Genomic DNA, 22821 nt, shown 5'->3' with positions numbered 1-22821 from the left:
ATATAACAATGAGAATATTTGAACAATACAATACTTGTGTTATTATTATATGGCTTTGAGGAAAACCTCATACTGTGTCTAATTGAATTTATTATGCTTAATGATTTTTTTTTAACCAAAGAGTACCTTTTTTGTTTACTTGACCATTGAGTTTACGTTTTTAAGTATATATAAAATATGCTATAAAATATGTAGAATGCTGAAAATCTGCAGCCTGAAAGATAATTATACAGCAGCTGCAGTATAACATTTGCAAAGAAATGCTGTTAAAAATGATATTCTCAATAAGTTAGGTTCTAATAGATGGCTGGATGACGAAGGGGTAAAAATATTAAATTAACATTTGCTTTTATTAAGAGTTCCTATGAATTTTTATAATAGAAGTGATCACAATGAATTTATTTGGTAAATTATTAATGTCCGTGTTACATACCCTCTTAAGAATACCTTATAGTGTCATATTCAGAAACATATTATTAACCTAAAATGGTGTTCTTTTTCAAGAGAACAAAGAATTCAAATTTAGCTGCTTGATACTAGTTACATTATGTAAATTGTTATGGTAAATGTAACATTATGTAAAAATCTATAAGTAGTTATATAGGATTTATATCAGTGAAATAATTTTTGTTAGTTTATGCAAGAATATCACAATGAGATTTAGTGATGATTGCAGTAGTATCAGCTAGGCATTTCTCTTCTTAATGCTGTAACTATTGAGATAAGCATTTTCCTAAGTGGCCCTTTTCTAAATCTAAGCTTTGGAAAGGAATGGAAAACCGATGTGAGATTGTGAATTTTGAGGGCTAGGTAAAAAGTTTGTTTGTGTGTCTCCATGAAACTCTTAAAACTTGGTATGAGTATTAAAAAAGCTGGTAGAAATGTCTGTTTTACTTTTGCCTAATTTTTTTTTTTTTTACTTATTGGACAATCCAGTATCTGTTTGGATTCATTGTGCTTTTCTGTTGGATAATGGTGAATGCAGGTCTTCTTTTTTGGGTGTAAGTAAAGTTGACTCAGTATATTCTGGTATGGTCTGTCCTACCAAATGTCATTAGTTATGACTTGTCATATTTAAGTATTAAATAGTATACCTTTTTCCCTAATTTTTTTTTTTTTTAATGAGAACGGCTTTGCCAGCTGCTTCGGAGTTAGGAATAAAAAGATTACCACTAGGCAGTTCTTCTATTTGAGAGAGAATTGACTGGTCAATTGGAAAAAAAAAAAGTCCTATTCACAGCCTTGATACAAATAAATTACAACTAAAGACGTACATTAAAAACCAGAAGTTTATAGAAAATGTGAAAATATTTTTAGAAGTCTTAGGTAGGAAAGGATTTCTTGACTAAGATATAAAAAAGCACAAACAAAGCCGGGTATAGTGGCTCACACCACATAATGGGAGGCCGAGGCAGGAAGATTGCTTGAGTTCAGGAGTTTGAGACCAGCCTGGACAACATAGTGAGATCCCTGTCTCTACAGAAAACCAAAAAAATTGGCTGAGACCACAGGTGCACGTGGTGGCATGCACCTGTGGTCCCAGCTACTGGGGAGGCTGAGGTGGGAGGATCCCTTGAGTCTAGAGGTCGAGGCCGCAGTGAACCGTGATCATGCCACTGCCCTCCAGCCTGGGTGACAGAGTGAGACCCTTTCCAAAAACCACAAAGAAACACCACAAACCATGATGAAAAAGACTTGACTCTTGATTTGAGTACACTAAAATTTGAAACTTTGGTATGGAAAAAAAAAACTATTAACAAAATAAAAGACAGTTGTTAGATTGAAAATTTTTGCAAGCCTTAGGATCCAGAATACATAAGGTACTTGAAAGAAAGAAATTTTTTAGATAGGCAAAAAATATTAGGTGAAATAATAAAATAAATCCAGGTAGTTAAGAGTCATATAAAAAGATTATGATTCTATCACTAAAATGAAAGAAATATAAATTAAAATCCTGAGATAGTATTTTGTACATGAGTGGCAGAAAATGTAACAAATCGACTAGTACCAGTATTCATAAGAATATGGAAGGGCAAAAACTCTTACGTGCTTTGATAATATCTGGTGAAGTGAAAGGGCTCACGTCCTAGCAACCGCTCATTCCACTCACTGTATATTGCAGTGAAATTCTCATTTGTGTACAAAGTGACATAATCAAGAATGTTCGGCCGGGCGCGGTGGCTCAAGCCTGTAATCCCAGCACTTTGGGAGGCCGAGACGGGCGGATCACGAGGTCAGGAGATCGAGACCATCCTGGCTAACACGGTGAAACCCCGTCTCTACTCAAAAAAATTAGCCGGGCAAGGTGGCGGGCGCCTGTGGTCCCAGCTACTCGGGAGGCTGAGGCAGTAGAATGGCGTGAACCCAGGAGGCGGAGCTTGCAGTGAGCTGAGATCCGGCCACTGCACTCCAGCCTGGGCGACAGAGCAAGACTCCGTCTCACAAAAGAAAAAAAAAAAAGAATGTTCATAGCATTTTTTTGTAACTGAAAAATCCTGAAAAATGATCATCAACAGGGAAAAAATGGATAAATTATGACTTATTAATATAGAATAAAGAATTATATACCCAAATAGAAGAATTTTATAGCAATTAAAAGGAATGGATCCAATCTACTTGAAGCAACATGAGTAATTCTCAAAAACGTAATTTTGAATTAGAAGAATAGGCTAAAATACTATCTGCAAAATACCAGATATATAAATGTTAAAAATACAAAACAACTTTGTTTTATAATGGGTGCATTTATATATATTAAAAGTACAACAGTATGGATGGAAAGACTGCATGCCAACCTTAAAAAATGGTTAATTCTGGAAAGAGAAGGAGGAGGATAATGGGATAAGGTGCTTTAGCTATACCATATAGCATAGATGTATATAGTAGATTATACCATTCTAAGCTTGTTAAGTACACTCTATGATATTCACATAATGACAGCATTGCCTAAAGATGCATTTCTCAGGGTGCATTCTCATTGTTAAGTGACACATCACTGTATTTCAGAGGTCCAGTTACAAACTATTAAAAAGGGCAACTTTCCATGTCATTTATAGTTCTAAATCACTTTATTTTAAAAATATGTTGATGGATGTTTGGCAAAGAGGTAAACCCACAAATCTTAAATGTACACCTTGGTGAATGTATACATGTGTGTAACCCCTACCCAGACAGAGATCATTTGTGGCACCCTAGAAGGCTATCTTGTTCTCCCTCCTAGTCAGTATCCTATCCTGTCCTCCTGCGTCCGGAGAGGTAACTACTGTTTTGATTGTTATCACCATATATTAGTTTTAGTTGTTCTTGAACTTCATTTAAATGGAGTCATTTAGTTTCTTTTATTCAAAAATATGTCTGTGAGATTTATTCATCTTGTTGCATGTGTTCTTTCTAATTGCTATATAGTATTCCACTGTATGAATATAGCACAATTTATTCATCCTTCTTTAGATCAGCACTTTTGTTTTACTATTTTCAATAAAGCTATAATGAGTAGTTTTGTACCTGTCTTTTGGTAAACAAATGCACTTATTTCTCTCGGGTGTATACCTAAGAGTGGAAATGCTGGGTCGCAAGGTGGATATATGTTTAATTTGTTAGATACTGTCAAATAGTTTCCCAAAGTGGCTATACCAATTTATTGTTCCTCTAGCAGTGTATGAGAATTCCAGTTTCACATCCTCCTAAATCCATCCTAATGACTATAATATTTTCATGTATGTATTTATCATAATTTATTGCCTTGTTGATTGAAATTTAGGTGGTTTCATATTTTCACTGCTTTGAACAACACTGTAATGAACTTCTTTGTAGAAGACCATGACCTTCCTGAGTTTTGTGGATGCTTTCTTAGAAGTAAAATTGGTGGATTACAAGGCATGGAAATTTAAAATTCATTCTATTTGTGCTGCAGAAAATTGTACCAAATTACTTTACATCCAACCATACTCTTAGTTATCAATTATAGGAGACTGCTTATTTCCCCAGATCCTTCAGTCTCCAGATGTTTACCACACTTCTAACCTTTGCTAGTCTTACGGGGAAAAATGACATGAGTTATAGGATTATAAAACTTAAGCACCTATTTGCATCCCTTTTTTGGCATCTTTCAAGATGGCAAAGTGTTGAGTCTGGTGTTCCATCATTTTGAGAATTGTGCTCAACTTTGGAGCCTGTGATTAGGAGAGGGCAGATTGAATGTATAACAGGGTTTAGTCCAGGCTTCAAGCAAGATGGATAAAAAGGTTCAGGGATTTGGCCAGGCGTGGTGGCTCATGCCTGTAATCCCAGCACTTTAGGAGGCTGAGGTAGGCGGATCACTTGATCAAGCTCAGGAGTTAGAGACCAGCCTGGCCAACACGGTGAAACCCCGTATCTAGTAAAAATACAGAAATTAGCTGGGCAGGGTGGCGCACGCCTGTAATCCCAGCTACTCTGGAGGCTGAGGCACGAGAATTGCTAGAACCCAGCCGATGGAGGTTGCAGTGATCTGAGATCATGCCACTGCACTCTAGCCTGGGTGACAGAGCAAGACTCCGTCTCAAGACCAGAAAAAAAGAAATTCTCATTGTCATGTCAGGTGTGTAGGTCTAGTTGAGGACAATTATCAGGCTAATTACTTCTTACTGGGAAATGGTTATTTCAGTGTTCAGACTTCCTAAATTCCTAATTTAAGAAAGCATAAATAAAATGACATTTATGTAGCCACTGCTGCTTAAATTTAGAATTTTTCTCCATTGAAAGAACTTTCATATTGTTTTCTTTCTTTTGTGAGAGGATTGTTAACTTTACGGAGTCTTTGGCTACACAGAAAACCAGAAGAAAGTACTTTTCCTCAGGGCCATTTTCCTTTATAGGATACTTACAGGCATTGATGTTTTACCAAAGCAATGAATTGTCTCAGGCTTTTAGATCATAGACTGATAGAATTTTAGAGTCAAGAAAACTCAGTAAACATTTTTAGTTTATATGTGAGAGAATTCAGGTTCAGAGATATGTTTAAGATCAGATAGTGGCAGACTCTAGGTCTGCTGATTCCAGTCCAACATTTTAAGATTCATGCCAAATCTTTTAAATATTATAATGGCTATTGTGATTTTCTAAAAACTTACTAAAAATGATTGTGTGCTAGGAGTCTAATATTGTTCTAGGCATAGTGGATAGGAAAATAAATAAATACTCAGAGGAACATGCCGGGGGCGTATCAGTCATGGCCCAGCTGAAGATAATAGAAACTGTTGTGCTGTTCCTTCTAGGTTTGTATCAGAAAAATGGGTTCCTCCTGTTGCCTCCTGTCTCCCCACGTCCCTGAGCTTTCAAGTCTCATTAGGTGGATCTGATTGGCAGAACCTAAATCATACCCAGGATCTTAGTTGCAGGGGCTTTTGGGAAATAGTTTGTAGTTTTCCAGCTTCTGTGATACTGGAAGGCCCACAGAATGTTATGAGAGAGATAGAGTGAGCCAGTCTGCAGAATGCTTAGGGTTAACACATAGGAGGGGCACTGAACCTGCCAGTGTGGGGTGGTTGGCTTGAGAACTTTCACTGGGAAGTATTATAGAACCTGAGCTGAGACTAGAAGGATGGAGTCGAAGACGTCTCACCTTTTCTAAGGAACTTTGATGAGTGGATTCCTATAGCTAGTTTTCTTTTTTTTTTGTTTAACAAGTCTGTGTAACAATAATTCTCAAAATGTAGTCCCCCAGATCAGTAGCATCAACATCACCTGGGAACTTCTTAGAAATGCAAAGTAGGCAGGCAGATTGCTTGATCTCAGGTGTTTGAGACCAGCCTGGGCAACATGGCAAAACCCTGCCTCTACAATAAAAAAATACAAATATTAGCCAGGCATGGTGGCATTTGCCTGTAGGTCCAGCTACTTGGGAGACTGAGGCAGGAGGATCGCTTGAGCCCAGGAGGTCGAGGCTGCAGTGAACTGTGATCCTGCCACTGCATTCCAGCTTGGGTGACAGAGTGAGACTATCTCAAAAAAAAAAAAAAAAAAAAAAAAAAGCAAATTATTGGACACTATTTTAGACTTACTGAAACAGAAACTGATCAAGCCTATCAGGTGACTTTGATCCATGCTAAAGGCTGATAACCTCTGCCATGTAAGCATAACGATTAAGATTATAGGTTTTAATGAGATCACATGGACACAGGAAGGGGAACATCACATACCGGGGCCTATTGTTGGGAGGGGGCATAGGGGAGGGATAGCATTAGGAGATATACCTAATGTAAATGACGAGTTAATGGATGCAGCACACCAACATGGCACATGTATACATATGTAACAAACCTGCACATTGTGCACATGTACCCTAGAACTTAAAGTATAATAATAATAAAAAGATTATAGGTTTTTTGGTGTTTGTTGTTGTTGTTGTTGTTGGAGATGGAGTTTTGCTCTTGTCACATAGGCTGGGGTGCAATGGCATGATCTCAGTTCATTACAACCTCTGACCCCTGAGTTCAAGCAATTCTCCTGCCTCAGCCTCCTGAGTAGTTGGGATTACAGGTGCCCACCACCACGCCTGGCTAATTTTTGTATTTTTAGTAGAGACGTGGTTTCACCATGTTGGGCAGGCTGGTCTCGAACTCCTGACCTCAAAGGATCCTCCCACCTTGGCCTCCCAAAGTGCTGGGATTACAGGCGTGAGCCACTGTGCCCGGCCAAGAGTATAGGTTTTAGAGTTTAATCTGAGTTTGAATCTTAGCTTTTGCATTTACCATTGGTATGATTGTGAGCCAGGAATTTCATCTCTCCTGATCTTCTGGGGATAACAGTACTTACCTTGTAGAGTTGTAGAGTTGTGAAGCTTAAGTGGCATGACATGGACTGTGCTTATCACAGTGTGTGACACAGAGTAGGCACAGAGTAGTCTTTTGAAGGAGAGTTGGCTGGAAGTGCCCCTGAATTAATCTACCCCAGGAAATTTAATAAGGGCAATTCAGATAGAATTCAATTCAGCAAGCATGTATGGAAGGCAGCCTACTCTGTGCTGTGCACTGTGCTTGAAGTCTGGTGCCTTTATCTGTGGGAAGAGCACAGATGGTAAGGAGACATGGGTTCTGGTCATTGGAGTGGCTTATTTTACTTACTGGGGAGACAAGTACTTAAATGAAAGAATTAACAGTCTAAGATAGGAAATGATTAGGTGCATAATCAGGTGCTTAGTCATTTATTATGCTGCCAAAGTAGCGAATATGATAGAAGCTTAGGGAGGAGACCAGTCAAATGTGGGCTGACATAGTCAGAGATGGATTCCTGAAAGAGGCAGATGGGAATATTATAAACTGTTGTAATGTAAATCTAATTTCCCAGGAACATATTTATTTGCAAAGTTCATTTAAAAAATTTATGAATCTTATTAAAAATATAGAAAATTCAGAAGATAAGGCCAAAAAAAAAATCACCAATAATCCTACAACTCACTCATGGCTAGATATTTTGATGAGTTAATTTTAGTCTGGATTTAAAACGTTAAAAAATGATAATTGTGCTTTTACCTCGTTGCACTTCTGAGAGCAAGATGGGTCACCAGCAGCTGTACTGGAGCCACCCGCGAAAATTCGGCCAGGGTTCTCGCTCTTGTCGCGTGTGTTCAAACCGGCACGGTCTGATCCGGAAATATGGCCTCAATATGTGCCGCCAGTGTTTCCGTCAGTACGCGAAGGATATCGGTTTCATTAAGTTGGACTAAATGATCTTCCTTCAAAGGATTATCCAAGGCATCTACTCAGTGAAAAACCATGATAGTTCTTTGTACATAAAATAAACATTTGAAAAAAAAAAAATGATCATTGCTATTACAGTATGATAAATCTTTGTATTTTGAGTTAATTCTTCATAATGCAATGATGTATTTCCACGTCATTGTGATGTAAATATTGCATCACTTGAACTTATTAACACTCTTTCAATTTTTGCAATGATGCTTGAAAAAAATTTTAAAAAGTACCTACAGTTCAGACTATTTCCTTCAGATAGATTTTGAGAGGCGGAATTACTAGGGTGTAGAGTGTGGACATTGATAATGCTTTTGGTACATGTTGCCAAAAGAGGTATTTGAGAAGAAAGGGTATTACTCCCTTTATTCCTTCATTCCTTCTTTTGTTCATTCAGTATTTGTATGCTAGGCCTTTTTTCTAGGTGCTGGGGATATAGTAGTGAACAAAATAAGCAAAGATCCTTGCCTTTATAAAGCATATAATTTAGTAGGGGAAAACAGATAATAAGTACAGGTTAAGCATCCCTAATCTGAAAATCCAAAATGCTCCAAAATCTGAAACTTTCTGAGGGCTGATGTGATGTCACAAGTTACTCTGAACATGTTATTTTTTCACTCTATTAACAGCATGTCAGGGCTGGGCACGGTGGCTCACTCCTGTAATCCCAGCACTTGGGAGACTGAGGCAGGCAGATCACCTGAGGTCAGGAGTTCGAGACCAGCCTGGCCAACATGGTGACACCCCATCTCTACTAAAAATACAAAAATTAGCTGGGCATAGTGGCGGGCAGCTGTAATCCTAACTATTCGGGAGGCCGAGGCGGGAGAATCGCTTGAACCCGGGAGGCAGAGGTTGCAGTGAGCCAAGATCACGCCACTGCACTCCAGCCTGGGTGACAGAGCGAGACTTCATCTCAATAAAGCAACAAAGAGTATGTTGGCCGGGCATGGTGACCATAATCCCAGCACTTTGGGAGGCTGAGGCAGGCAGATCCCTTGAGGTCAGGAGTTCGAGACCAGCCTGGCCAACATGGCGAAACCCTGTCTCTTCTAAAAATACAAAAATTAGCCAGGCATGGTGGCGGGTGCTTGTAATCCCAGCTACTTGGGAGGCTAAGGCAGGAGAATCACTTGAACCTTTCAGGTCGAGGTTGCAGTGAGGAGAGATAGCGCCACTGCACTCCAGCCTGGGTGATAGAGCTAGACTCTGTCTGGAAACAAAAAACAACCCCCCAAAACCAGTATGTCATATTTTTTACTGTTAGGTACTTATATGTAAATAGGTACAAGAAAATAATTGCTTATTGGTAGCATATAAATTAATAGGTGGGAATGATGGTGATGCCAAACCACAGATTGTCCACATGGGTGGCTAAGACAGTGACATCTTTGCTTTCTGATGGTTCATTGTACAAAGTTTGTTTCATGCATAAAGTTATTAGAATATTATATAGGATGGTGCAGTGGCTCCCACCTGTAATCCCAGTGCTTTGGGAGGCCGAAGTGGGCAGATCACTTGAGATCAGGAGTTTGAGACCAGCCTGGCCAACACGCTGAAACCCCAACTCTACTAATAATTCAAAAATTAGCTGGGCGTGGCGGCGGGTGCCTGTAATCCCAACTACTTGGGAGGCTGAGGCAGGAGAATCGCTTGAACCCAGGAGGCAGAGGTTGCAGTGAGCTGAGATCACGCCATTACACTCCAGCTTGGGTGACAGAGTGAGACTTTGTCTCAAAAAAAAAAAAAAAAAAAGTATAAATTACCTTCAGGCTATGTGTATAAGATATATATGAAATATAAATTTTGCATTTAGACTTGGGGCCCATCCCCAAGATATCTCATTATGTATATGAAATGTTACAAAATCTGAAAAAAATCTGAAAAAACACTTCTAGTCCCAAGCATTTTGAAAAAAAGAAGATACTCAACCTGTATATAGTATGTTGCATGGTGAAATGCACTGAAGAGAAACATAACCCAGGAAAATGGAATGAGGAATGGTGAGGATAGGAAAATTATAAATTTAAATAAGGTGGTTGGGGAAGGCCTCATTGGGAAACTAACTTGTGAATAAAGTCTGATAGCACATGCCTTATTCCTTGATATTTTATCAGACAGAGTGAATTGTCAGGATATAGGCCATGAAGTGGAAGCATGGCATGCGTGTTTGAGGAGCAGCAAGCAGACCAGCAAGGTGGGAACAAAGTTAGGAGAGGAGAGTTAGGAAGTGAGTGTAGAGGTATGCTGGTAAAGGGAGGACATTGTAGAGGAGGCCCTGAATTGAGTTTCACAGGATTCCTCTAGCTGCTATTTGAGAACGGACTACAGGAAATTGGAACCAGAAGCAGGAAAACCTGTTAAGAGGCTATTGGTAGTTAATCCAGGTGGAAAATGATGGTGGCTTAAATCAGGGTGGTAGTGGTGGAGATGGAGTGAGATAGTCAGAATTTGAATATATTTTGAAGGTTGAGTTGGCAGGAGTGGCTGATACATTGGCTCTGGGATGTGAGAGAAAGATCAGGAGTTCTGTTTTGGATATGTTAAATTTGAGATGTCAAGTGGAGATGTTGAGTAGACAGTTAGATGAACGAGTCTGGAATTGGAAGAGATAGGAGCTGGAGAAATAAATGTAAAGTCAATAGTGCATATTTGAAGTGATGGGACTGAAAGAGGACCAGCAAAGAAAAGAAAGTCAAATCCAGAGACTGAGTTCTGGGGCTCTTCAATAGGGAGAGATCAACAAGGAGCCTGCAGAAGCCAGTGAGGCAGGAGAGTGGGATGCTCTGGAAGCCCCCTGAAGAAAGAAAGTGACTCCAGGAGTGTATTAGTCCATTTTCACACTACTGATAAAGACACACCTGAGACTGGGCAATTTACAAAAGAAAGAGGTTAATGAGACTTACAGTTCCACATGCCTGGGGAGGCCTCACAATCATGGTAGAAGGCAAGGAGGAACAAGTCACATATTACATGGATGGCAGCAGGCAAAGACAGAGCTTGTGCACAGAAATTCCCATTTTTAAAACCATGAGATCTCATGAGACTCATTCACTATCATGAGAACAGCACAGGAAACACCCACCCCTATAAATCAATCACCTTCCTCCGGGTTCCTCCCATAACACATGGGAACTGTGGGAGTTAACAATTCAAGATGAGATTTGGGTGGGGACACAGCCAAACTGTATCAAGGAGGAAGCAATCGTGGGTGCAAAATGGTGCTTGTAGATCAAGACTAAAGATTGATAATTGATGTTAGCAGTGAAAGAAGGTCATTGGTGTGGCTGCTGGTATGTGAGTAGTTTCGGAGAAGTGGTGAGATGAAAACTTGGTTGTCATGGGTCCATGAGAGGAGGAGGAGACAAAGTGGTGACTGTGAGTATAGACACTGTTTCAAAGAATATGGCTAAAAAGAAAAGGAGAAAAATGGGGTGGTAACTGTTGGAAAGTGGGCTTGACCTTTTAAAAAATATCTGTAGAAATAACAGCATGTTTCTATGCTGATGGGAAAGATCCTATAGAGAGGTGAAATGAATAAAACAGGAGGATTGGTAGAGCTCTGTCTGAGTTCGAAAGAGTGGATGGGATCCTCCTTCACAAGTGGACAAAGGACCTTTGCAAGGGGCACATGTAATAAGACGAAGGCAGAGTCTGTGGGGCAGAGGTGGTGGGAGAATAGAGGTGGTGATAGGGCTTGTGGGAGTTCTCTTCCGTTTCCTCTGTTTTCTCAGGGAAGTGGCAAGTAAGGGAATGAGTGGCAATTGAGGTTGGAGAAGGTTTGAGGTTGGAGGGAAGAGGAGAAAGTATAAAATAGTCGCCAAGGAGACAGAGAAAGTGAATGAATGAAGGAAAAAATGGTATAATTACTGAGTTGCATTAAAGCTCACTTATAGTTAATAACCACAGATTTAAGGTGAGATTAGTCAGCATAGCTGTGTGTTTTTGTCCAGCCACATGCCTTAAACTATAAGGTGTCAGGAGTTTCCAAGTATACATAGAACAGCTATGAAAATGGACCCCCTCTGAGCTGTATGGGTGCAGGCGGATAGTTGGATTTAACAAGGACTGGAGTTTGCCAAGAGAGGATGACAAAGAGGCACAAGTCAGTTGAGAATGTGTTTAAAGAAACAGTTATAACAATAGAATTTAAGCTATGTAAGGAGAATGGTGTAGACCTGAGGTGGATAAAAGGCAGTGACAAGGACTGAGCATGGTGGCTCATGCCTGTAATCCCAGCACTTTGGGAGGCTGAGGTGGGCGGATCACCTGAGGTTGGGAGTTCGAAACCAACCTGTCCAACATAGAGAGACCCCGACTCTAATAAAAATATAAAATTAGCCAGGCGTGGTGGCACATGACTGTAATCCCAGCTACTCGGGCGACTGAGGCAGGAGAATCGCTTGAACCCGGGAGGCAGAGGTTACGGTGAGCCGAGATTGTGCCATTGAACTCCAGCCTGGGCAAGAAGTGTGAAACTCTGTTTCCAAAAAAAAAAAAAAAAAAAAAAAAAAAAGGGCAATGAAAACATGGATAGAGTATATGCCCCTGTGGGATAGAAGAAGGAAGAGTGCTACAGGGGAAGAATGGAGACAGAGGAGGTGGATCATGGTTGGAGACTGAGATGCTTGAAACTTGCGATTGCTACGGGGGTTTCAATTATTGGTAGTGGTAGAGTTTAGGGTGTGACCGTAGAAGTGGAGGGTGAGATTGTTGGGGGGAGTGGCCTAGGAATCAAGAGTTTCAGGATTTGGAAGGATCATCTGTGTGAATAGTAAAATCGGGAAGACTGTGGTGGGAGTGGTGGTAGAGTCAGTGGCAATGCAGTATGACCCACAAGATTCAAGGATGAGGAATAACCCTGGAATTAGTAGATGGCAACAAAGCAGAGTGGTGATGGTGGCAGTGTTGGTGGTGGTAGGGAGGAGGGCATGGTCTGGTGACCAGAGGTAAAAATCTAGGGTTTTGGAGAGTGAGGAAGGTGAATGGCCTATACGTGACTCTAATGAACAGAGGCTGTCTATCCCACCTCCAGGCCAGTGGGAGGAGAGGTAGGGAAGAAACATCCAGCTCTTCAAAGGACCCCAGAGGAAGCGAGCATTCAGTTGCAGTAAGAAGATAGGATGTAAAGGGAGCTTAGAAGAGGTTGCATGTTTTGCTTTTGGCTGACCAGGAGTGCCCAAAGCAAGTTAGTTTCGTGAGTTGGAGAGCCATGGACATGAGTGTGCCAGTTTTGCTGTTCCTGTGGCAACCTCATTAAAAATTCAGTGCACTTTTGATGGAGGATGTTCTTTGTCTTTTGAATTTTTAAAAAGTGTCTGCATGATTGACTGTTAATTCATATAAGAATATACAATTGGCCACATTTATGAGTGATGCCCAAGTGCATCTTTTGAAAGATTTGGATAGTGGGAAGATGAGAAAGGTGAACAGAGCATGTCAAGTTTTGCAGGAAAGTTAAATGACTAAGCTGGCCAGGTCTAGGGATTTGTATTTCAGACACAGAGGTGAAATGGGCTGGGCTGGTCTTAATGTCTGCACTAAGGATTGTAGGCTGTTATGATAGCTTTCTTACATAAAGGTCTTAAAACATTAAAAATGGTAAAGGTCCCCCAAAATTTAATGTAGAATTATTATATGATACAGTAATTTGACTTGTGGATATATACACAAAAGAAGTGAAAGCAGGCACTTGAAGAGACATTTGTACACACATGTTCATAGCAGCATTATTCACAATAGCCAGAAGGTGGAAATAACCCATATGTCCATTGATGGAATAATAAACAATGTGGTATCTACATACAACGGAATGTTACTCATTTGTAAAAAGGAAGGAAATTCTGACACATGTGACATCATGAAGATATGTGAACCCTGAAGATATTATGCTAAGTGATTTCTCTTATATCAGGTAACTAGAGTAGTCAAATTCATAGAGACAGAAAGTAGATTGGTGGTTGCCAGGGGCTGGGAGAAGGGGATAATGAAGAGTTGGTGTTTAATGGGTTCAACGTTTCTGTTGGGGAAGATGAGAAATTTCTGGAAATGGATAGTGGTGATTGTGGCACAACAATGTGAATGTACTTAATGTCACAACATGGTACTTAAAGATGCTCAAAATAGTAAATCGTGTGTATATTTTACAACAACAAAAGTCTCAAAGGACATAGGCACTGCTTCTCTAATGGTACAGATAAGGGCTAGGCAGCAGTGGCTTGTTCCCTGAAAGCAGGGTGGAGTGGGGAAGGCAGGGTTTTGGTATAAGGAAGGCTCTGTTTGATGGGCATGTACTTCCCCTGCAGAGATGTCTGCGTTGTCTCTCCTGTATGAATGGGAACTCCAGCACTGGGGTTCTCATTGTGGTTCAGAGGTACTCGGGAACATGTTTTCTTAAGTAGGAAGACATTTTCTCTGTGTTCTTATTTACTCTATTTGTTTAGCAAATTTTTTTTCATAGATGAGATAAGGATAACTCTAGCCTTCAAAATCATTCTAAGTTTTTAGTATGAATTCATCTTTTAAATATTGTATTTACTAGTTGAATAGAGTGCTAGTTACTTTGGAGTCATTTTATTTATATCCTGAACTTGGCAAAGGACTATAAATAAAGAAATTGGAAAGCTCTCATTCATAATCCGCTAAGGCCTATTTCATGACAGCATGTTGTAGTTATTTGTCCAGATGTATTCTTATTGTTGAGTCACAGTAATGACTAGAAGACAGATCAACAGGAGGACGTAAATAAATAAAGCCAAAAAGGAAAGCCAGTGTTGGATTCTTTGGAGCCTGATGGATTCAGGCTGAATCCCAACTCTGTTACTTAACTCTGTGAATTTGTTCATTGTGAGCCTCACTCTTCTTATTTATTAAATAGAGAACTTCTACTTACCTGGAAGAGTCATTATGATTAAATAGGATAATAAATTAAGCCACCTATGGCAATGGTTGGTATACCTAAGCATTCAATAAGAGGTAGCTGGTAGTATTATAATTGTTACTGCAAAAATGTTTAGTGGGACTCTGTTTCTGAAACCCAGTATGCAAACTTAGAAAGCAAAAGAATTAGCAGAAAGGTCCTTCAATTTATACAGATTCACCTCAGGGTTTCTGTAAATCTGGGAGAGTCCCTAGTGTATTTGATGTTTACAGATCATTAGCAAAACAGATGCCAGGAGGCAAATAAACTGTAGCTTAAGGATTTTGGAACTACTGACAACGTAGAGAAAATCAGTTTCTGATAAAGTTATAATGTTTCTAAGTAAGCAGTAGAAGGCAATGGGAAATTTTTAATTGGGTTTATAAAAGTTTATTTTAGGAACACATGTATTTCCAATTTGAGGCACACCTATACATCTGTAGTCATCGAATTTATAGTGCTTGCTTATTTCTCCATTGGGGTTAATAATATAACAACAACTAATATTTATTGTGTGCTTACGACATGCCAGTGTGATCTTTAGGAAGTCTGTAGCATTCAAAGGCTTGTTTTCATTTGGATGTTTGGAAATTGGCCTTTTATCCACTTGGAGACACAGGGTGTTTAATGAGTTTTTTTTGTTCTATTAATTCTATTACACTCCAAATATTTGTTCGGTATTTATAACAGTTAAGACATTTTGTAGGAGACAAAGTTAAGTAAGACGTGGAACTTGGCCTCACAACAGACCTATTCACTATATTGTATATGCTTCAGAAATGTGTCATGGGATGAGCCCTGATCTAGTCCTGGACTCTACCCTGGCTCTACTACTTCTTCATGGAACCTTTTTCTGCTCTCTTAGGACAAGGCCAGATGCCCCTGTGCTAATTAATTCCTAGTATCACACTTACCAAGCCCCATGGTACCTGCTTGTTTAATCTCTGTGTTCTCCATTAAGGGCTAGACTGTAAACTCCTGGAGGGTGAGGACTGTGGCTTATTTATCAGCAGGGCCAGCCACAGCAGAGCATTTGTTCTATGAGTGACTACTAATTTTCTAACTTTGGACAAGTGATAACCTATTGCTTTCTTTAACTATGATAAAATTGATTTGATAGTCTCTATAGCATAGCTTTGTCAGGAAGGTAAAATCAGAAATTTTCTATAAAATGCCTATCACAGTGCCTGGCAAATAGTGGGTGTTCCATCAATAGTTTTTTATATTTGAGTAAATAAGTTATCTCTTTTCACCAAATTTGACAGATACGATATATCTATTTATGAAGACCATATGGAGTGATGTCATATTTGTAATACGTAAAGGGCACAGCTGTCGTTTAGGCAAAGTATAAAGTAATTATTCATACTGGCATAAAAATATGACACTTCAGGTTACTCATTCAAAAAAGTGGGATAAAATGAATCCTAACTCATAGAGAAATTACATGGAAGCCTGAGATTATAATCATAAAAAAACTTCATCTATAATTATCTATCAACTTGATAGATTTTAGGAATTGTTTCCATTAATTTTGAAGTAATTTTTAAGAATTCCAAATATTTAAATTTAAGTAATAATGAAAGTTGAAAACTAAGATATTCAGTAGAGAAAAAGGTAAATGTAAGTGAACATATCCTTTTGATTTTTTTTTTTTGCCTCCAGCATACCCTACCCTTCCTTTTGCATTTTAAAGGTCCCTTCATTTATGTTTGAGTTTTGGATTCACGTAGCATAAATTTGGTTGAAGATCAGACTTATATTCCTTTTGTAGATGAAGTTATGAAAAGTATTTCAAACTATCAGTAAGTAGTGGCTTTTGCTGGTTAAAATCCTTCCATATTCTTCAGAAAGAAAGATTAAACTCCTAGATTTTACTGTATAATGTCAATGGACTCATTATTTGTACAACAGCTGATGCATTTAGGACTTGTTGATTCACTTAATTGGTAACTGTACTACATTCATAACTTCAACAACTGAAAACAATAGGTCAGTGTCTGCTGTTTATGCATAAATAGTCACATCGGAGCAGGATATGTCTGAAAGGCAGAATATGTTAGTCTGAGGAGGAATCTGGCATGTGAATGGCTCCATTGCTAGCCATACTGAGGTGGGTTTTTGCTTTCTTTCCTTGAATAATGTTATTTGTGTTTTTATTATGGGTGTTGATGGTTAACTGTTCCTATGTTATCAGGCTGGCCGCTGTGAAATTGCATTTGATTATATTTTAAATGCCAGTGTTGGGGGAAAATGCTAGACTAGACTCATGGTTAAAAATTGGGATGATTTAAAGTTTTTATGTCTTACAGCCTTCATGTGCTAAAGCAAAATGTTATACCTAGAATAGAATTTTTTTGAGTAACAAATTTTATTTGTACATGGAATCCAAATAAATGTTCATTTATAGTACTTCAAAATGCTTTTTTTCTCTAATTTGTGAATTGCATGTCTTTCAAATTTTAGAGTCAGATCTGCATTTTAGAATCAATATTTTTTGGAAAAGACTGATTTTTAATTAAAAAAATTTAAAAGGAAAAACAACCTAAACCTTTATGTTTCATTGTCAAAAAAGGAAAACATGCTAGTGATTTTTAAACTCTATAAAACATTTCAAACATTCTTTTCAAAAATATATTATTTGTAACAAGTAAATTTTAACAATCAGACAATATAATTTACTAGAATAATTATGTTTAGTTATTACAAAATGCTAACCTAATGAGTCAGGTATTTTACAATGTAAAATAAATGAAGCCGAGTTTTTGTAGCTTTAGTAAGTTTACTAGTGTCCTTGAAATGCTATATTTAATGCAGTCCAGTTTGCGGTCATCTTATCAAAAAACTTTAATTTTGCGTAATACAAACAAATTTTCTTTTTGAGGATTAAAAGAAAGCTTATTTCTGGGTGTATTTTGGGGAGAATTTGAGCTTGTTCTCAAACTATACAACTTCTTAGACTATTTTCTGAAAGTCTACATTTTTAGTGTATAAAATTTGGAAATGTCATTAGTGAAAGAGCAGTGTAGTGGACTGTTATCCTGTTTGCAGCATATTCCCATCTTCTCATCTGGAAAATGAAATCTGATTACAGCTTGGATTAACATTTATGGTTGTGGGGAGAGGAAGATAGTATCTTAAACTCCATGAAATTGAACAATGAGATTATATGGTTTATAGCTGATGTTAAAGTCCTGCTTCTTTAAAGGGCAGATTTTGTAATTGTAAGCTTTAAATGTGTTCAATATTTTGTCTCTTATTGACTGAAATATCCTAGAGATAATGATCGGGTAAATTTAGCAGGCATTAAATGTAATGTTTTCTGCCTTGAAATCCTAACATGTTAAAAGTGAAAGCAGTGTAGATTCCCCTGTTAACTGCTACATTTGCAGTTTCTCTTAAATTTCCTAGAAGAGGTCCTATTATAGGAGATAATGGCGTTTGGTTAGTATGCAGTTGTTATGTGTTTTGTACAGAATGAAGTTGCTGTATTTTTTAATCAGTTTAAAAATATGTCATGACTCTTTAAATGAAGTCATTGGTATGACAGAGGGAAACAGGAAAAGAATTTGGTAAGGTTGTGTGTGTGTGTGTGTGTGTGTGTGTGTACGTGTACACATACGAGTTACCAATGTACAAATGAGCCCTCATACATAACCACAGCACTTTTATGAATTATTTTGCATTTCTGTTGTAAAAGATCTGTCTACCACGTTTTCTAGGAACTTTAAGCCTAAGGCAGAACTCAGGGTTTTTGGAGCCTGTGTAAAATAATTTATAGCACCTTTCCAGTAAGTCTTGCCCACACTCTTATTCTATTAATTAAACATTCTGTGGCAATCTGGTATATCTTAAAGATTTTAAAGTATGTATAGTAGAAGACTGGAAGACATAGACTGTTGAGATGGAAGAAGATTAGCCTTTCTTAAAAGAAAAAATGTTAGACATGTTTGTTTAGGAGATCAGTTTTTTCCTGCTGTGAAGACATAGCTTTTTAAGCATGGTCATGTTCTGTGCCTGAGTGAGATTGTGCTTTTGGGAGTCCTGTACTGTGAAATGTGTGTGTTTAAATATGGAAATGCTTCTTGTGGCCTTCAGTGAAAGTGATGCACACGTTTCTGTGGGGACAGCCTCTTTGATGGCCATGGTGCTGTGACATCACAATGACATGATATGAAACCTTGTCTGAGAGCCACCTGCCTCTTTGGTTAAGAGATGCATGGACTTTATTAGAGTGTACGTATTATTAGCAAGATTTTTAAATACAATATTTTTTTCGTGTTGAAAAGTATTTTCCTGGGAGTTGATGACATTGATTTTTAAGTTTGTGAGTTATCTATTGCCTAAAGTAGGAGAAAGTTGTTGAGAGAAAAGGATAAGGAAAGAAGGGTGTGCTATGTACCACTAGATTCTTTATTTTCTGTCAGCGGGACAATTCTTGGGGAAAAAGCTTGACATACGCTGATTACTCTATTCTTACTGCCAGTTGCCTAAGCAAATTATGTTACTTTCTTCTGTGGTAGTACTCTTCCCTGCAGATTTTTGTGTTGAAAGTTAGCTGTTTGGTGACACTACATTTGATGGTGAGCTTATGAATGTGAGAAGGTGTTTTGGAATATAAGCAATTATAGCATTGAATGGTGGATAAAGAAATAGATATATAAATATTAGACCAATGCAGTTTTCCAGTGTATGTTATTTTCCATATAAAGATATAGAACATTTCATAAAATGTTCCCAGACCATTTAAAACGCAAAGAAATGCAGCTGACGCAATGAAATACATAGAGTACTTGTAAAAACATACAGACACGCAAGTGGATTACTGCCAGACAGAAAATTTAAAGGCGGTTTGCTTAACTGCAGGGTGCTAGGTTTTGTACATGTGCCATGCTGAAACTGTTAGTAAGGCGGGTGTTGTGTTGCTTGAGAAAAGCAGATTGTATTTGGACCTTTTTAACTCAGATGTTTCCAATGTCGATATTTTGGTGACATTGTGGCATTGCGATTGACTCAATGTGAAAAAAGATTTCAGCCTCCTGTGTTAAATAGACATTTTAAGAAAATTCAAATAAATTATTTGCAGTTTTTGTGTTAATCTTTCCAAAATGGCTTTCATAGTTTTATGAACTATCGGACTGAATCTTCGAGCTGATTGAATGGAACTTTATAGGTTGACTTGGTTTTAAAAAGCATTGCTTTTCTTCCTTTCTTTCAAAAAATGTATTATATTGCTTTGGGGAATGTTAAAGACCTATGAATTTTGTTTTTTGTAAGTGTTAGAGGCCTTAATGAAAAGAAACCAAAAGTTGTATGCTTGAATCATAGTAACTAATAATGCATGTATTATCTTGGAACGTTATTCTGTTAAAACCTGGTAATTTCATTTTAGAGAGTCTTAGGGCAATTGAAGGAATTTAATTGATGGTGTTTATGTTGCTTTCCATTGAGGCAGTATTTGGAATAATACAGTTTGAATGGCCTCCTTTTTGGCATTCCATGATCATCTTTATCTTCAACGTGTTAAGATAGGTTGATTTTTTTTTCTTTTCATTGATTTTCCCATGCTTTTTTCAATTCTATGTTGTATATGTTAATCAAAAATATTTTTTATATGAATTTTTTGTTGTGGTTTCTTATTAATATAGTTGACTGAAAAGATTTAAGAACCATCTGCCACCTATGAATAAGAATGATATTTTTAAAAATTGAAGAATATACTACAAATTTTGGTTTCGGACATATAGTCTTTCACAAAATGGTGATAGAAAAGTAATCTTTGGTTTTGTTTTCATGGGTATTTTGTAGTTCCCAAGAAGCACAAATTACTGCAAGAAAGAGGGCATGATAGTAACGATTGGCATGAGAGTAATTTTTGTATGAAGTTTGGTAGTTAAAGAATAGGTGTTAAACCACATGTCAATTGGAAGAAAAAGAATAAGCCTTAGATGATTTAGTGGCTTTGCCAACCTCTGTTTTATTATGTCCCTCAGTGGCTTAGTGCTGCATTTTTTGCGTCTCTGGACCAAATTTTAAGTTATTTATGTATGTTTTAGAACTTATAGCCACTGCCCTCTTTTTTAGGCCCCTTGTTCCCTTTGTTCACCCCCTTTTCCCCTCACTGCACACTGGTAGAGGATTGTTGGGCAGCAGGCTGCCCCTTTGTCTCCTGCTGGCGAATTATTCACTGCTGGCCTGGTCCTTTTCCTGCCACACTCTTGGTGCCCGCTGGCCTCCTGTCTCACAAGGGCTGAGTCCTTGGGCAGTTTCAGTCCTTGGGGCCAAAGACGGGTCAAGTGAAGAAGCTGCTGCCTACCAGGGAAGCCCTGAATTGGTACTGCTAGGGCATTACTCCAGAATTCTCTAGTTGATCTAGACACATCGATTCCTTCCCAGTAGCTGAAGATGAGGGTGAAGAAAGAAATTGATTCCCAGCTTTTAAGCCAACCAAAAGACACGTAAAGATTTGAAATCACTTGCAGATAGTTTCAACTTTTTGGCACCACTCAACAACAAAAGCAGGAATATTCAAAAGGTTTTGGTGTAACCTTTTGAATATTCCTGCTTTTGTTGTTAGTCTTGGGTTTTAAAAAATAATACACATTGGCCGTAATGACTTGAAAACTGGTATTTCTAGGATCCTAGTAGTTTGTGAATAGGCCCTTAGTTTTTTCCCTTCTTGATTATTCACTGAAGAAATGGACTGCAGTGAACTTTTACATGGATTCACTTTCACAGGAATGTAAATTAGTGTTTTAGTGTTGTATTTAAAGGTAGCCATGGGTAGCATATATCGTGATCACTGCTAGATGGGAGACCCTCAGATCTGTGATTTTCCATAAGCCTCTGAATTGATATATGATTTCTCAAATAGATATTATTCTGACCTCTGATCACTTCCCTTAACATGTCTCCAAGGAATCAGATCTTTTCCTCATTAGAAATGATTGAATGTTTTCCTAATCAATAGTAAATGGAATGCTAATAGCTTTTAATTTTTTCACTTCTGTATTGACTTACAGAAGATGGCATTGAATCATCTTGCTTATAATTTAAGAATAAAGTGATCCCTTTAGTAACTCCATTTTAAATAGGTGGTCATAAAAGGTATTTTCCCCTGTGTATATGTATAGTTTCTGAGCAAGTTTGATTATGTCAGCCGGAACATAATTTTTTCATGATATTTTGTTTATACTGACAAGCCAAAAGCATTAGTTCTCTTTTGAAGAAAACTTCCATCTAGTTTTATCTGCCTTTTCATAAGAGTGTATAAGCATTTTGAGAAGGATAGATTTCATTTATTAAAGCAATGAGTTTTGCATTTATTCCTTGAAAGAATTCTCTCGCTCCCCCTTTCTCCCCAGTCTGAACCAGTGCTTAAGGTGGTTTATCAAGCCCACATCTGTAACTATGCAAAGGAGGCTTCTGATTAGAGAAGAAAAGTCAAGCAGGTTTAAGACTCGTTTTCTCTGGAAAAATATATTGAGGGCAATTTGCAACTGGCAAGATTTTTGCATTAGGTAATAGTCTAAAGTTAACAGTAGCATCAGGTCTTTAAAATTTTTCTTTTTTATATTTCTGGAGGAGGGTAATGGGAGTGCCTTGCCGAGTCCTTCCTTGTGCTCATCAACATAGCAGCCTCAGCTGCCCCCCTTGGATCCCCTGCCAGGGCTGCTATCATCTTCTGATCAAATATTAATGTGTGATCCTCTGCTTGCTCACTAATCCAAAGCCAATTAATATTATCTGTCAATTATTTACAGATCCTGAGGTGCAGAGGCAATTCCCGGAGGACTACAGTGACCAGGTTCGGAATGCGTAATTAATTTTTTACATGACAAAATTTATTTCAGAGTTGTTCAACATATTATTACTGTTCTTTTTACTGAAAGAGATAAATGAATTTTTAGAAGGGAAGAAAAGCAGTAATTAGGAACCAAAGACAAAAACTAAAATGTATTGAAGTAGGATGGAAAATATTGGTGCTAGATTTGGGGTGTTACCTTTGGGGAGAAAATGAACACAAAATAAGGAAGAAAACCTATCACAAATTATACTCTTCACTTTGAGGTATGCTACAGTCTGCACTTCATTAGGAAATCCTTTTTGGATTGCCTGTGAACTTTTAAAAAAAATGCTATTTCAGGAGTCAAGAAGCAGTGTTAACAAAAA

The 22821-nt window shown here is 38.0% G+C and overlaps 2 protein-coding genes across 12 annotated transcripts in view; both read left to right on the top strand.

Annotated features, from left to right (window-relative positions):
- Window positions 1-22821, top strand: part of DENND1A (DENN domain containing 1A) — a 555596-nt gene that overhangs the window by 121482 nt on the left and 411293 nt on the right. For all 11 annotated transcript variants that reach the window (XM_033190648.1, XM_033190640.1, XM_033190589.1 and 8 more), the window contains one exon: window positions 22413-22456. In XM_033190648.1, the coding sequence (XP_033046539.1) occupies window positions 22413-22456 (44 nt within the window). The remainder of the gene's footprint in view (window positions 1-22412; window positions 22457-22821) is intronic.
- On the top strand, window positions 7503-7799 carry LOC117070930 (40S ribosomal protein S29). Its single transcript, XM_033190693.1, has one exon. It carries the CDS (start codon window positions 7535-7537, stop codon window positions 7703-7705), a length of 171 nt encoding a protein of 56 aa, XP_033046584.1. The 5' UTR covers window positions 7503-7534; the 3' UTR covers window positions 7706-7799.

Source organism: Trachypithecus francoisi, unplaced genomic scaffold (assembly GCF_009764315.1).
Source record: "Trachypithecus francoisi isolate TF-2019V2 unplaced genomic scaffold, Tfra_2.0 Contig01585, whole genome shotgun sequence".
Lineage (NCBI taxonomy): Eukaryota > Metazoa > Chordata > Mammalia > Primates > Cercopithecidae > Trachypithecus > Trachypithecus francoisi.
This window is presented reverse-complemented; position numbering and strand designations above follow the sequence as displayed.

Coding starts and splice junctions, on each gene's coding strand:
- LOC117070930 (XM_033190693.1), top strand. CDS start 7,535: ATGGGTCACCAGCAGCTGTACTGGAGCCACCCGCGAAAATTCGGCCAG.